This window comes from Varanus komodoensis, unplaced genomic scaffold, assembly GCF_004798865.1.
Source record: "Varanus komodoensis strain SLA01 unplaced genomic scaffold, ASM479886v1 scaffold24, whole genome shotgun sequence".
Taxonomy (NCBI): domain Eukaryota; kingdom Metazoa; phylum Chordata; class Lepidosauria; order Squamata; family Varanidae; genus Varanus; species Varanus komodoensis.
Genome location: NW_025335641.1, coordinates 12,525,351 through 12,540,405, shown reverse-complemented (window position 1 = coordinate 12,540,405; position 15,055 = coordinate 12,525,351). Strand labels below are relative to the sequence as shown.

General features: G+C 42.9%; 1 protein-coding gene across 4 annotated transcripts in view; it reads right to left on the bottom strand.

Moving 5' to 3' along the window:
* Nucleotides 1–15,055, bottom strand: part of LOC123024528 (uncharacterized oxidoreductase ZK1290.5-like) — a 70,335-nt gene that overhangs the window by 1,551 nt on the left and 53,729 nt on the right. The window contains exons 7-8 of one of the 4 annotated variants that reach the window (XM_044432342.1): nt 12,723–12,825; nt 7,755–9,799 (exon numbers count right to left, since the gene is read on the bottom strand). The exons of 2 other annotated variants lie outside the window; for them this stretch is intronic. In XM_044432342.1, the coding sequence (XP_044288277.1) occupies nt 12,730–12,825 (96 nt within the window). In that variant the 3' untranslated portion in view covers nt 7,755–9,799; nt 12,723–12,729. Of the gene's footprint in view, nt 1–7,754; nt 9,800–12,722; nt 12,826–15,055 lie in introns of those variants that run through there. One more of the 4 variants, XM_044432341.1, reaches the window with a different exon arrangement.

Here is a 15,055-nt window from a genome sequence, read left to right as displayed (position 1 = left end):
TATCCTGTTATCAAAGTAATGCAACAGTACCACTTTAAAGGGAAGTAGGCTGGTGCTTATCATAGTGTACCAGGCCAGCAGAACATATATTTTAACTCTGAAGGCTTCTGAACTTATAATTACTGTAGCTTGTTTACTGCCTATATAGCAGTGACATAATTATCTTCTTGTTTAAGTTGTGGGTAGGGAAAGGAGCCGGAGCATCTTCAACTCTCTGCAATCAAATGCAGAGTTTGGTCAGAAGTATCTCATGTATGCATTTTACAACTGCCACGGGCATTTTTCAGCTGGTAGATGTGAGCTAATTTTCATCTAAATGAAAAGCCAGTTGTAGCCAAGGAAACAAATATTGCAAAAGTTGAACACAAAGTAAAACACAGAGAGACATATACAGCCCTTGGAAAATGAAGCAGGAAACTGTACGGCTGGGCAGACAACAGCAAGGGCCTCACCCTTCCTTTACTTTTATGTTTTCTTTGTTGTTTCAAAGCAGTTTCCTACTGATCAGAGTGTTCTAGTAAAAGATGCCATTCTTGTGCCCTCTGATATTTTGGACACCAGCTCTCAGAATTCCTCATTATTGACCACACTACTTGAGGCTGGTTCACACTGAAGTCCAAAATATCTGGAGGATACCAGGCTGAGAAGGGCTGTGCTGCATTACGCCTTCAACATTCACAGACTTCTACACTGGTATCATTTGTCCTGAAAGCTATTTTTTCAGCTTTCTGCATAAATAACTCTTGATTTCACTTCTCTGCTAAAAAGGGTGATGATCAGGAGTTGATTTTTTAGTTTCCGTAAGAGCAAAACTCAGGCAAACTTAGTATCATGCAGTTAGGTTAGCCTGGCTTAGTATCATGCAGGTTTTTTTTTTTGTTTGTTTGTTTCATTTTTTGAATTCATGATGCCTCATAGGATTTTCATTCAGGAATTATAGCCAACTTAAAATTAGCTGTGTGGATCCTCAGAAGTTTTAAACTGGCTGAATTCTCCAACAGCAGAGAATCCTCCTTGTTTACTACCCCATTACTACCCGTGACCATGGAATTGACCATTTAATTTTGAATGGCCTTGTTCTCCTGATAAATAAACACTTTGATTTTAGGAGATGACTTTTGCTTTTTCCCAATTTCACATTAAAGTTCTTTCATGAGAAGTTTCAGCTTGGCTCTTTGGCTCAGCTGAGATTTTTATTTGGATTTTCAGAAGACTTTTGATGAAGTCATCTATGAAGAAAGGTTTACAGTGTTTGGGACTATTTAGGTTAGAAAAAAGGTAAACACAAGGAGGCAAGACAGAGTTGTGTAAAAGTATGCTTGGTGTGGAAGCAGATGTTTTCCTCTAATACTATTAGAAGCTGAGGGTCATCAAATGAAGCTGGTTGGTGGGAGATTCAGGACAGAAGCACAAAAGGAAGTACTTCTTCACAGTACATAGTTAAACTATGGAAACCTTTACGACAAGTTGCAATGAATTCTTAAGCAGGGAACAGAATAAATTCATGGACAACAGTGGCTACTAGTCAGGATGGCTATATATTATTTCCAGTCGCAGAAGCACTATGCCTCTGAACACCAACTGGGAGGGAATATGAGGTGGAAGATGCTATTGTGTCCATGCCCCATTGGGGGTTTCCCATGGATATCTGCTTGGCTGCAGTGGAAAGAGAATGGTGGACCACATAGGCCTTTTGTCCAATCCAGCATAGCTCTTATGTTCGCAAGCTACCATTCACAGGTGGTATGTAAATAGCATGTAACATGCAGACACTGTAAACGTGTGTTCTCAAGTTCACACAACCAGATGTGCATTCATCCAACCCAGCTTAATCTGTATGTGCCCTGGATTAAATAGGATTCTAGTAACTGGGAACCGATTAGATGTGAACACATGGTAGACAATTGCCCTATGCCAGTGTCTGAACTGCTCTGCCAGCTATGGCCCTCCTCAGCAGGGAGAGCTTAGCCACAGGAATATACCAGCCTACTCCAATGCACTGAGGGTCGCCCTTAAGGCTGCTCTGGACGTTGGGGCCAGTGCAGAATGCAGCTGTTGCTGGGAGTAGCCCCTTTCAGCATTTAACTCCTTTGCTGAGAAACAGCACTGTTTGTTACTGGGCTAGGTTTACGGTTTTATTACTAGGCCAAAAGAATTGGAGAGCAGGACACCTTAGAAAGCCTTCTCCCTTGCCTGGTCGCTGAGATCATCAGAAGATGGTGGTACCACATGGACCTACAGCCCAGTTAGAATCCACCAAGGGAAGAGGCTTCTATGGAACTCACTGCCTCTGACACACAGTCAAGCAGCCTCTGACACGAAGTTCATTTCAGCTTCTAGTAGAGAAGGCCTTTGGCCCAGGAAGCCTTCCTTGCTGATCAGACATAACAGTTGAAATATTTTCCTGTTCTGAATGTATGGTTTTTAATTGTTAATGTTTTATCTGGAATATTACAGATAATCTGGAGTGGTATACAAATTCTGTAAATAAAATAGTAACATCTTAAGGGTGGAGGGGAGATGGGCTCCACCCTCAAGCTGGTGCCCACCAGATACACTGGACTACAACTCTCATCCTCCCTAACTAGCATGCATATGGGCCTTGCCCCCCGAAGACAACAGGAAATACAGTCCAAAACATCTGCCAGGTGGGTGGCTTGGGAAGGCTACCATAACAAATAAAAGCATCTTAACTGATAGATGCCACTTAGGTATTACATTAAAAGGAATGATGGTGGAACTTGTTTTTAATTTTGCAGCCTTAAATTGTCTTTTAGAAGCATGCTGTTCGTGTTTCTGCTTCTAACACAAATCTGATTTCAATACCACTCGTGCATATCCTGACAGGGGCACCCTCCGAAACTCCAGTTGAGGAACTCCTTGTTCCTCTTTTCTGTCACCCCTTTCAGATTATTTAGAACATAAAGAAATAGTTGAACTGCATTATTGGTATGATAATTGTATCTATTTATATAGGCCAGGCATGTGAATGGGTATTCTGTTGGCAGTCTGTGGTAAGAAACTTTTCCAAGTAGACAACATAGGGAAGTTTTATACAATAAATGGTAGTTACACCACGCACACACACACATACACTTGCGTTAAGGACCATCTATGTGCCACAAATTACTAATTTAGGCAAGAGTATGCAGTGAGACTTGGTGAACATTTCTGCTGGTCTATTAACTTAAAGCTGATACTGTGCTTTAAGGAATATAAACCACTGTAAACATTACCTAGCTCATGAGTTTTTCTTTTCTCACTGCCCATGTGCATAAGACATCAGAATTAGGCAGCTGAAGAATTTCTATTACCTTTTTCATACCAGGAAAAGGTTACCTTTTATTTTTGGGTCTAAACCAAGAATCAGCTCAACCAAGGAAAAACGAGTTAAGTCTAGCTGATTCCCCCTCTCAACAACCCTGTGAGATTAGCACAGATGGAGACCAGAAATATACAGTCTTACCTTCTCTAAGCATTGAATTGAGCGTAAGTATTGAGCTGAGTTTGCAATCAGACTGAAATTTTGTCAAGTCAGTTGGAAAAGACCATGCTGCCTTGGAGTGAACTAATGTCAATTTATTCTTTCCCCACCTCCTCTCTATGAAAATGTGCTGAAACAATCTTCATAGACAAAGAATTCTCTTTTCAAAACTGATTCATTTAAACATGATGATACAGAGGCCAAAGAATTTCCTGTTCAATAGAACCAAGAATAAATCGGCCTTGTTTGCAAATCCAACAACCTGATGCAAAACTTGAAGACAACTCTACAAAGGCCATGGAAAGCTACACCAGCAAGACACAGACTCCTAGGTTTACATGAAATAATAACCACCTTCTAATGCTTGAGTTCATTGTTCCTAGCGAAAACATAGCTTTTGATCAGTGTATCTCAGAATGCCTGTAAGGAAAGTGCTGTGGGGTCAATTTGGAGTTTAAACCCATGGCATGCTTTGCACAAACTCATTATGGTCACATTCCCTATGGAATTGCCAGCAAATGATAAAAGATATGCAGGAGGAGGGCAGGAAAAGGGAAAAGAGCAGTTCTGAAAGGAAAACTCTGAGGGTGGGGAAGTAGTGCCAACCTGAACGTCTGTCACCAAGGAAGTCTTTACCAGTATTAGCATTTACCAAGTGGGTATCACTTTAGTATAGAAAAATCCATGTAGTCTGTGTGTACAATTATAGATGATGCCAACATGCTTGGTTCCAGGTTTCCAGGTATGTGTGCTGTGTACATGCAGGGTACATGAAACCAAACCTGTGCAGGAAGTTAATCATATACAAAGTCATCATCCAGCATTTGTCCTGGCAGCTCCACCAACAATTCTAAATCATTTGTGAAATGCAGACTTGCCTCATGGTAGACCTTTCCTTTGTTGGGAAAAAAACCCAGTGCCAATCCACTCACCATTTCTTCTTTGTTTAGTTGGTTGCAACAGACATTTAAACTCCTACTCCAGCATTAGCGAGGTGTAACATCAAGCTCAAGGAAACACGTCACTGGCATTGCCTTTAGTATGCCCCATCCTGGTGTAGCAAGTCTCTGGATCCTACTTAAGCATCCCATGTTTTTGATTGGCACCTGTTTCAATGGATCTGCTTATCCCCTGCATTACTTTGGCTGATGGACGGAGCAAAATTAGATCAACATTCATGGTTTACATGCCCTCTTTCTAACCTCAGTGATGCAATAAATGTCACATGCTGCACAAGAATTGGGAAGGAAGTGCTTGGCAAAGGAAGCTTTTGCTAGCAGCATGGGCAATGAGGCCTTTGTAATGAGGGCACACTAGCTCATGCACAAACGTTCAAACTTTTGCACTCTTATGAGCCACTCTGTCAATCCTGCAATGGATCAAGCTGCCAGTTTACATTAGAAAAACATTTTTTTCCTCTTTTGTTTGGTAGGTTTACTCAGAGTTGTCTCCTCTGTCCTGCACTGTGAGAAAGTCAAACAAATCACTGTTGGAGGGTAATGGTGGAGAGTCAAAAGGGAGCTTAAAAAATAATCACAGAGCACAACTGTTACTTTCAGTAACTGTCCTTTGAAAGGAAGTGTGTTAGTGAAGGAGCCTCTTTCACATAATTTCCCTGTGCAATTAGCACCTGTAGCTATGCAAACATTTCAATTTGAACAGCTTCCCCATCGCCTCCAAATTGGCTTTTTAGGCCTAGGGGACACATTTCTATGGCTAGTCAGATTTAGCATCTAAGCAACTCAGGCTAACTCTATAACCACAGAGGCTGCCAAAGCTCAAGTTTTCTATTCTAGAAGCTCGGAGATGCTTCCACACTCTCTCTGCTCACTGCAGATACACTGATTGTTTCCCACAATAAACACAAAGGTCCATTTAAGTGGGTTACTTCATCCAAAATCCTGTTTCAGCCATGGATGAGTGGACAAGTTGCACCTCATGCCCCAGTCTCACAAATATAAAACAAACACTTGCTATAAAGAACTGATTTCCACAATTTCTTCCACTTTGAAACAATGGAGTGGGCGGGAGAAGGCAAATAATAGCATCTTTCCACCCTCCACACTCACATGGAACATACAGGCATCAATATATCGATACTGGACATCCACATCACATGCTACAGTATAAGACTGGCCATTTTCGTGTGGGAATGGGATTCTGACTGAGGTAAATATACTAAATATGAAGGCTAGGTACATGTTCCTAATTTTTCAGTGAATATATGATTAGAAGACAAAGTTGATGTTGAGCATTTAGGAATGTACATCCACCTTTCATACTATGCTTATTAGAGGAACAGTAATGTTGCCACAGGAAACACAGTAGCCATGAAAAAAGTGAACTAGTTGCCAGTCGCAGAACAGATTCCAAGAGCTTCTGCATAGGTTACACTTCTTTTGATGTGTGTCTAAAAATCTAAAATGTAAGTACAACAGACTTATCCTTGCAAGTACATTCATCGTGCACTTGTCAGGGTGCCAGGATTGGTTGCCGCACCCTGTCTGAGCATACACTCCAAGCGTTAAAGCTTGATATGCAGCCACACAGAAGATCAGCTGCACTGACTCACGAGGGAAAGGAGAGTTGGGCAAACTGAACACGATGGAAGTCGTCCTTAAACATCATAAAACATAGCTTAGGAAGTGAACCTTGAAGTACTCATTTGAAATGCTTGCAGAATTCCCCAGAAGTTCCCGCAGGAGTTGTAATCAAAGAAGAGGAGAAACTTTGTCTCCAAAGTGCACAGTAACAAAGCTTCAGGGACAAATAACAATACCAGCTAGCAGTGAGCTGGGACCTGATAAAAAGCTAGGGACTTTGTTTTTTATGATATGACGAAAACAACACAGCAGTGGGAAAACTGCTCCAGGAAGTCCTAAAACAATATAAATCACAGTCAGACTTTCCATACTGTTCTAGACACAGGAACTCCTAAAATGTCGGACCAGCATGACTGCATACCAAATACCAGGCTGATAATCAAGTGGACTTGCAAAGACCTCTCTAAAACTATGCTCAATATCAGCTATAATATACACTTCTAATCATAGGCTCCCCTTAGGGTGTAGAATTATCTCAGGGCATTTAACCCAAAACCTGCCTAGAACGCTTTCCTTTCCCACACAGGTCAGGCTGTTTGACACTTTACATGCCTGCAAACTAAGGTCTGATTCTGCAAGGGTATGTCCAAAAGTGCACTACAGTCGCTCCTGACTCCTTAGCATATGATGCCAACATACAGCTACTGCATTTTAGATTTTTAGGGGCAACTCAGAAAAATGTCATCTGTGCAGGAATTCTTTGCATCTCTTCCAAGCAAATTCACTCTTTGCACGATCACTTCATTCTCTGTGGCTACACTGATTTTTCCTTAATAAAGGCATACAATTTGAAGGGCAGATGCATGTTCCTAAATGCTCAGCATGAACTCTTGTCTCTTCATTGCATATTCACTGAGTTAATAGAAATATTTGAAAATCCCTTCCACTTAAATTTTGACCTGGATCAAATCATTTCCCACAGAAAAGGAGTGGATGGTCATGTCTGCCTACCACCCATTTTCCTGCAGTGTAACAGCACAAGAAATTTGTCTTGTAAGTTTAAAAGTTCAATTTAGGGGCAGAAAGGGGAATGTACAAACGGAAATATATGCACATCTACAGGTGCTAACACCACATGAAAACTATGTAAGAAAGGCTCCTTTGGTAGCCTACTTCCTTTCAAAGAACAGTTACTGAAAGCAATTGTTGTGCTCTATGATTTTCATTTCAAGCTATCTTTTGATCACTACTACTGTGCCCAAAAGTGAACCTAAAGGAATGCTAAGTTAGCTTTTTACGAAGCTGCAAAAAATCCGGGAATCATCACTACACAGAGAAAGGTTTTCCCAAATTACTGCACTAGGTGAGAAAGACTTTCTAAGTATTGTAGCTATGAACCGGGAAAAGGATTTATGAGAGGCCAAATGAACAGCAATTGCCCTAGAAGGGCAACAAATTCCTATCATGTTTTGCTTGTCAACCCCAAACATTCATGAGAACAGCTATGTTGGATCAGAATAAGGTTCCATTTAGTACAGCATTCTGTTCACACTGGCCACAGCAAACCAACCGGCAGGACGTGAGAGAAACAGAAACAGAGTGAGTCAGAGGGGATCTCCCAGGCCATCTAGACTGACCCCCAGCTCCAGCTGGCTCCGCTCATGACATGCTTACCATTGAACACCCTCACCCATGGGGCTTCAACCACCTCCCATGGAAGCCCATTCCATCCCCTAGGGGTCCTAATTGTCAGGAAGTACTTCCTGGCATCCAAATCCAACCTTGGTTGCCTGAGCTGGTTCCCTGAGCAATGGCACCCTACCATACAAGTTCCCCAACTATGCAGATGGAATAGTCATGGCCCTGCTAAAGTAGATCAAGCACTACCTTGTAGCTACCAGAGGCAAGTGAAGGTTACATCTACCTCTTGTTCCCTGACCTTCACAATTGGCTTGGAGAAGGGGATGGGAGAGGTACAGGATACATGAAGGCAAACACACTTTCAGGGCATTTGCCAGGCTAGTGTCTTAATGTCTGCTTCCAAACCAAGGAACTTTTTAAATTGGACAGTGAGGAATCTGAGTATGGCAAGGGTCTCCAAGATGCTGCTGCTTATAGGGTTCCCTAACCTGCTGCCCATGGACACCAGAATTTTACCCCATTTTTAAATATAGCATTGAATCATTTCCGTAAACATCATGTCCTGCATTTATATTCTGTGATGAGTAGAAAAAATAGTATTAATTGAAATAAATGAATGGTTCAATCCTATGGCTGCTAGATACTGTCTAGGCAGCTATAGGATAACTCATAGTCTCAGCTCTAACACTGAAGAAGCACTGTAGACCTGGGACTCTATTCGGAGAAACCTCCCTCCACCCTCACACCCAACAAGTTCCTTTTTATGCCAGCTGTAGCTCCAGGTTGCAAAACCAACCTTGGGGCTGGCATGGGAGACAGGAGCAAGGAGGGGAGAAGCAAGACAGTGCCATTGTATGAGGAAACCTGGTGTTGCCCCCACTTCCTCCCCAGACAAGCCAGTGTAAAATGCTGAGCTGAAATAGGCCATGTAAGGGTTTTGGAGGACAGAAGGCATGTCAAGACAATCTTCACCTCCATGCATCTACAACTGCATCGTCCTCCAAGTTCAGATGGATACAAGCTCACATTGCATGGGACCCTATGTCTTTCTTTGGGGAAGAAAAAGCATAAGCATTGAGGGCATTAAATCAGATATGTTTCTGGGTCTTTTTTTCAGATGGAATATATCAGTGTTTAACCCAGGAAAGAGTTAGCTGGGCTCAAAATGAAATAAAATGTTAATGCATCCATCTGAGAGAGATGATTTAATCCAAGATATTGTGTGTGGTCCAGAATGGAAGCACAGCAGGGTTCCCTAGGAGCAGTTATGTGGACCTAGACCGCTGTGTTGTTTAGGCACTACAACCCAGCAGCTAACCCATGGTTTGCTGCTGAGTTAACTGCTGGGATGTTTAGCCCCTAACAACCCAGCCACCTGAGTTTGCATGTCTCACTGGGCAACCAATGGATTGTCATTTTATATAAACAGAGGCAATGCTGTTTTACTTCTGTTGTTCTCTATTACTTGGTTAATTATTTTATAGTTTAATGCTTCCCCACCCCCATGTTCAATTTCTTCCAGTTCTCACAGTTTCCCTTTCCTGAGAATCACACTTCATAGTTTGTTCCACATTTTTCAACTGTGAGTCAGGGACCTGTCTCTTCTGTTTATGTACGGTGTCTAGCATTTATTCTTTATCTTTTCAAATAATACATGATCATGATGAAAAGCCCCTCCAACAAAGAGCTATTCAGCATGAAGCATTTCTTAAAACCGATTCTTCTTTCCCACACATGCAGTCATAGGAGGGATGCCAAACCAAGGTGGAAGGCTTCGTCCATATCAAAAGGCAATTTTGGAATCCAGTGTTCCAGCAAAACACCATTACCCATTGACCCACACTTTTTCGCCTGACTGGAAGAGTCATTCCACCTGCTCGACCTGAGTGGGAAGTAAATTTTCAGCATTTGCAGGAATCCAGTTAGAAACGACCTTAGACCAAGGACTTCTGCAAACAGTGAGGGATGGATACTTTCTAGAGTTCTCTTGTATCCCATCAGATTCATTATTCTTCTCAAGCAACTCAAGAAAAGTTTGCCCAAATCTCTGGGGCATCTTTTGAAGGTGAGAGCCAGATAAGCAGTATCAGCTGAAGAACTCTTGCTGGGGAGTTTTTTCATTTTTGTCATCCTGAAAAACCAAGAGGCATGAGAACAATTTTTCACCTGAAATGATTGAAAAATACCTTCAAGAGCAAAACCTTGTGGTACTCCCCAAGGAGCCAGATTTTCTAGCTTTGACAGAGGCTTTTCTGCACCTTCTCATTCACCCCCATCTTTTCCAGTTTCTGAGCTTCAGCTATGGGAAGTAGCAGCATCAATATCTGTCCTGCCACTCAATCTCTCCTATCTACCCAGGGTCTTCCTGAAGATTCTGGAAGTCCATTTCTGGACATTGTAGGTACATCTCTGACCTTCTGGACAATTTCTTGATTTAGACACCAATCTCAGTGCAGGCGTTTCTGAATGTGGCAGTCATAATTCAGGTGATGCAGAAATAGGGGTTCATGGTCAGCTCTCTTACAGAATTCAGTGCTGAGAAGCCTACTAGACATTCGCTCCAAGACTGGGGACAGAATTTCCTCTTTCTGGGGACAGAATTTTAGCTTTAACTTAGTACTGCAAGTCAAGTGCAGCAGCCAGATAGGGATGACAGTGGGGGCTGGCCTATCATCAAGTCAGAGCACGTCCCCTGGGGAAAGACCTCACTGAAACAGACCTCTCATGCAAATTGCTTATACCTTAAATATTACTGAGCAACCCATTTATTTATGATGACTTTTGTCCCCAGGCTCTCCAGAAGACTAGCCTGCACTAAAACAATCAGTGCAAAAACAAAGCTAAAGAGACCTGGGCGAAGTGAGGGATGGCATATCTCCTGTAGGTCTACAAGTAAACCATAGCCATCTTGCACAGGTGGAGAAGCATCTTATCACCAGAGTAGAGGCGTGGAGCTACTTTTCCACATCTAGTCTGTTCTACTAAGTCTCCTTTGGGCCTTAGATAGATAGAAACATTGTTCCCAGCAAGGAACTAGAAAAATGTGAGGTTTTCTCTGGTGGCTGTAGTGAGAGAGTAAGTATGAGTCTGTGGAGGCTAGGTAGACTGACTGTATAGTCTTATTTTGCTAATTTTATGCAATCTCTTTGTTATTTTCTAAGAATTTCTTTGATCACAACACAAATTTAAGAGGAAGGACATCCCTCCTCATGTGAGCTAGCCATTCAGTAACACGATCAGCATCTTTGGTTCTGTGTTCTAGAAGGGGCTCAAGCAGGCTCTCTGCACTAGGCATTCAGTAGAAGAGAAGACTGTCTAGGATAAAGCTCTGAAGATCAGAGTAAGGAGTTGGAATGTAAGATCCTATAAATGGTCCCAACCATTTTGAACCCATGGGACCATTTCGAAGTTGGAGAAACTTGTGGGCAACACCACCAAATCCCTCATGAGTAGAATACCACTCTGGCATCTACCTGTCACATCTGTATACTTCAGGCTCTGTCTTATTTGGCAAAAACTTTTATTTTGTGTCTGTTGGCCACGGCAATGTTTCTTTAATACGGGATTGTCTAATCCAGCTAATTCCTGGGGTTGAGGGGGTGCAATACAGTTTGAGCTTCTTTAGAACATACGTTTTGGCACAGTCTACTCATTGCTTTTTGGGGGCAGCAGGTTATTATACAGATAAACTTTGTATCTTGAATAGCCTTCAATAGTCACTGATGTATGCACTCTTTTAAATTATTTACCTGCTTCATGGAAATTAACACATGGTCAGCATAAAGATTCCTTTGTGTTGTTTGATAAACGGAAGACTGACATGGCAACACTGGAAAAATAAATGCTAGCTATGCTGCAATGGACTGAGGATCTTACAACATTTTCAATATTTGAAGAGGTGGCACATACATACCACCTTCACATGGATACATACTTCAATTTTGGACTGCATTGTTGACCCCTATGTGTAACTGCTAGAAAGTTGTATGTATTTCATACAAATACGTTTATGCACTGTTGCACAGACCACAAAGACACTGCTGAAATGGAAGACCATATTACCTCAAACAAAAGCTTTTATCCCTAAATGAAAGAACCTCTCCCAAAGATAACTACACAAACATGAAGGTTAAGAAAAATAAAATGAATAAAAAGACTAATGTTCTTTTTATTAAATAAACACAATCAACAAGAAAAAAACAACCTTTTCCCTCTTTGACAATAATTTTAAAGAAGTCAGCCGCCATTTAACCCCTAAGTAAACATTTCAATGTGCTTTTGGGGATATTCTCTAGCTTCCCAGGAAGGATAACAGTTGGGTAAGAAATACTGATGGGCAGGAATAAAATATATGCTTAGATCCAGAGGACTCTGACCACTTCCAGGATAGAGTATCTCCAGCACATTCTACTGAACAGTCCCTACAATGATGCAGACCAGGTTCCACACACACAATTTCCTACATCTGTTGAGTTTGTGGCGGCCAGGGGCCTCCTAAAATAAGAGGAGACGAAAATGATACAAACCATACTCCTTCCTTCTCAAGGCATGGTGGAAATACACCCCAATCCCAAAGAAGCCTCTGCTATTATAATATCCAAACTACCCAACTAAGCAAGGCAACCACTTGTTTGCCTCAGTTCACATGAACCCCTTTCAGGTGCTTACTCACAGTCATGATCCCAACTATGTGAGGAAGACAGCAGGGTGGCATGCATTGGCCCTGCCCCCTCCCACTGACCACACGCTGAAGAGAGAAGGTCTGAAGCAGAGAGCCTGCTGCACGTGGGTCGTTTTCCTGAGCAACTGCAGATCTTGTGCCATCTGGGGTTTTAATCATGAGGGGAGGCCACCTGGACATAGCAGGCTCCCTGTTTCAGCGCCATCCTTCCCCCACCAACTTGCAGAAGGTACTCAGCAGACAGGAACATGGAGGTGGGGAGGGTCAGCAAGTGAGGTCGTCCTTTTCCCTCCTGTGATGTTGCAGGAGGGCAAATGCCCAAGAACACAAGAATGTACCCCTTCTTATACTGCAGAACAGCACAAAATCAAACCTTGCATTTAAACCACTGAGGCTGGATCCCAGGAAACATGTCTCCCATCATGCATTCCATTTAGAATTGCAACATCATCTTCCACTAGTGAAAAATCAAAGACCTAAGGGGAAGGTATATGCAGTTAGTCGATCACATACAAAGACAATGTTACAAACTGCTTGTTTGTTCCTTAATTAAAACTCCCCAGCATTCTGGACTGTTGCTTGAGCGCAAGATTGTGCCTCTAGAGCCAGTGTGGTACATTGGCCAGAATGCCAAACCTTTATTTAACATTAAAGAAGCTTGGCTTTCTTTGTATAATGTGTCTTCGCTTGAGCCAATTGGTTTGCTTTATCAAGCTATTTCTTGCCTGGGGACCCTATTTACTCCCATGCCCTTCTTCTAACTTGTAAACTGGCCACTGCTTAATATGTAGGGTTGAAGAAAGATGTGAACAACGCTATGAATTCTCTTCCACCACAATAATAACTGGCATCCAGGAGTGCCTCTTGACCTCCCTCAAAACCTGCTGTTCATCACTGTTAATATTTCAGGGGGGATCTGGGTCAAAACACTAAGCGAAAGAGAAAGAAGCCAAGGAGAAGTCAAAAACAAAAACAATATAGGGCACAATCCTGTGCATATTCAAACAGTGAAAGGTCTTCAACTCCCAGGATCACTGGCTGGGACATGGGGGAAATTGAAGGCCTTTTTTGCCTAAACATGCATCAACACTGCACCTTTAGGGTGTAATCCTCTGGGACCTGGGAAAGTGTCTCAAGACTATAAGATTATTCACAATAACCCCTCCCAATGCTCTAAATACTGCTACAGTTTGGGAGGGAACTCTGGATTCCAGTCTACCATCCACAGCCCCTCGCAGCTGCTGCAGAAGGAAGTGGACCAGCTGCTACTCAAGGCCGCAAGTACAACCTTGGAGGGAAAGAGAAGGGGACATTCTGGTGAGTGGGGAAGAGAGAGGTGAAGCCTCTACAACTGGTCCTATAGTCGTTCAAGCCCTGGCCCAGCTCCTGCCAGCATTCCCTCAAATGCTCATTTAGGGGAAAAATATTTGAAAGGGGGACGGAGCAGCAAAAGTCAGCTCCCTTGCACCTCCTGCTTTGCTGGGAGCAGCCTGGAAGGGACTGGGCTCTTACCCTTTTCACACCAATTCACCATGAGAAGGGACATCGATGAATTAAGATACACAGAACGCTGACAAGACATGATTCTGGGCCAAGGGTATTCCCTGGATAGGAGGAGAAAAACTTTCCCTTTTCTCCTGGCCAGACAGAGTAGTCATGCCTCCTCGTAAATATGCTTTCTGAGAAGCACACGCACAGCTCCTGGAACACACCAGCTGGCACGTAGAACTGTCGAAACTGTTCCTGGGGGAGCACAGACTCAAGACGCAGGCTGTGAGGAGGCCTCTTCCCTAGAGCTTACTAAGTTTAAGCACAGGCATAGAAGGGGAAAATGCAGCAGTAAAATACATGTCACACAGTGAAAAGCCATTTCCTTCCTGCTTCCCAGCTCCCTTGCTGGGGTCCCTGAGCTAGGAGTTCCTGTAGACTGCGTGCACGGACACAGGCACAGCCAGCAACACGAGACGTGCAGCTTCTGCAACCAACATGCACCTGGCATATCCCGGAGATGTCCTTCTGCTTCCTTGATAGTTGGAGCAACAACAAAACTCTCCTCCTTCAAGACCGTATCTGGGTGACTTCAGCACAGTTCAAAAAAACCTAGGCCCATGAGCATTGACTCGATTGGTACCTTCAGATTCATCAGCTCAAGTGCCCTGGATTGTGGCACTGATGAAACCTTGGGCACCTAGGCTCAGGACTGAACTGAACAGTGCAACTAAGCTGCAGGCCTTGACCCTTCTGAGGAGGGTAACTCCATCCAGCAGAGGCTAAAACCCTGATTTGCCTTTTGAGTGCCCAGCAGCACTTTTGTCTTTTCCAGATTAAGCTGCAATTTTGCCTCATCCAATTCATTACCAATATCAGTCATTTTGCATTTAGATGGAAAGAAGAGATGAAGTTGGGTGTCATCAACACACTGCTGGCACCAAACCCCAACATTTTGAACACGCTCTCCCAATGGTTCATGCATATATTAAATACAGTTGGGACACCAAAGCCCAGCTGGCACAAAAGGTTCCCTTCAGCACCACCTCCTGAAATTGCACCTCCCAAGAAAGACCTGAGCCACTTCCTAATAGTACCTTCCATCCCATCTCAGACAGAAACCTAAGAAGGATACTATGGTCAATAGTCTGAAAAGCCACCAAGAGACCTAGCAGAACCAACAAGGACATACTCCCTGGGCATAGGTTCATCCAACAA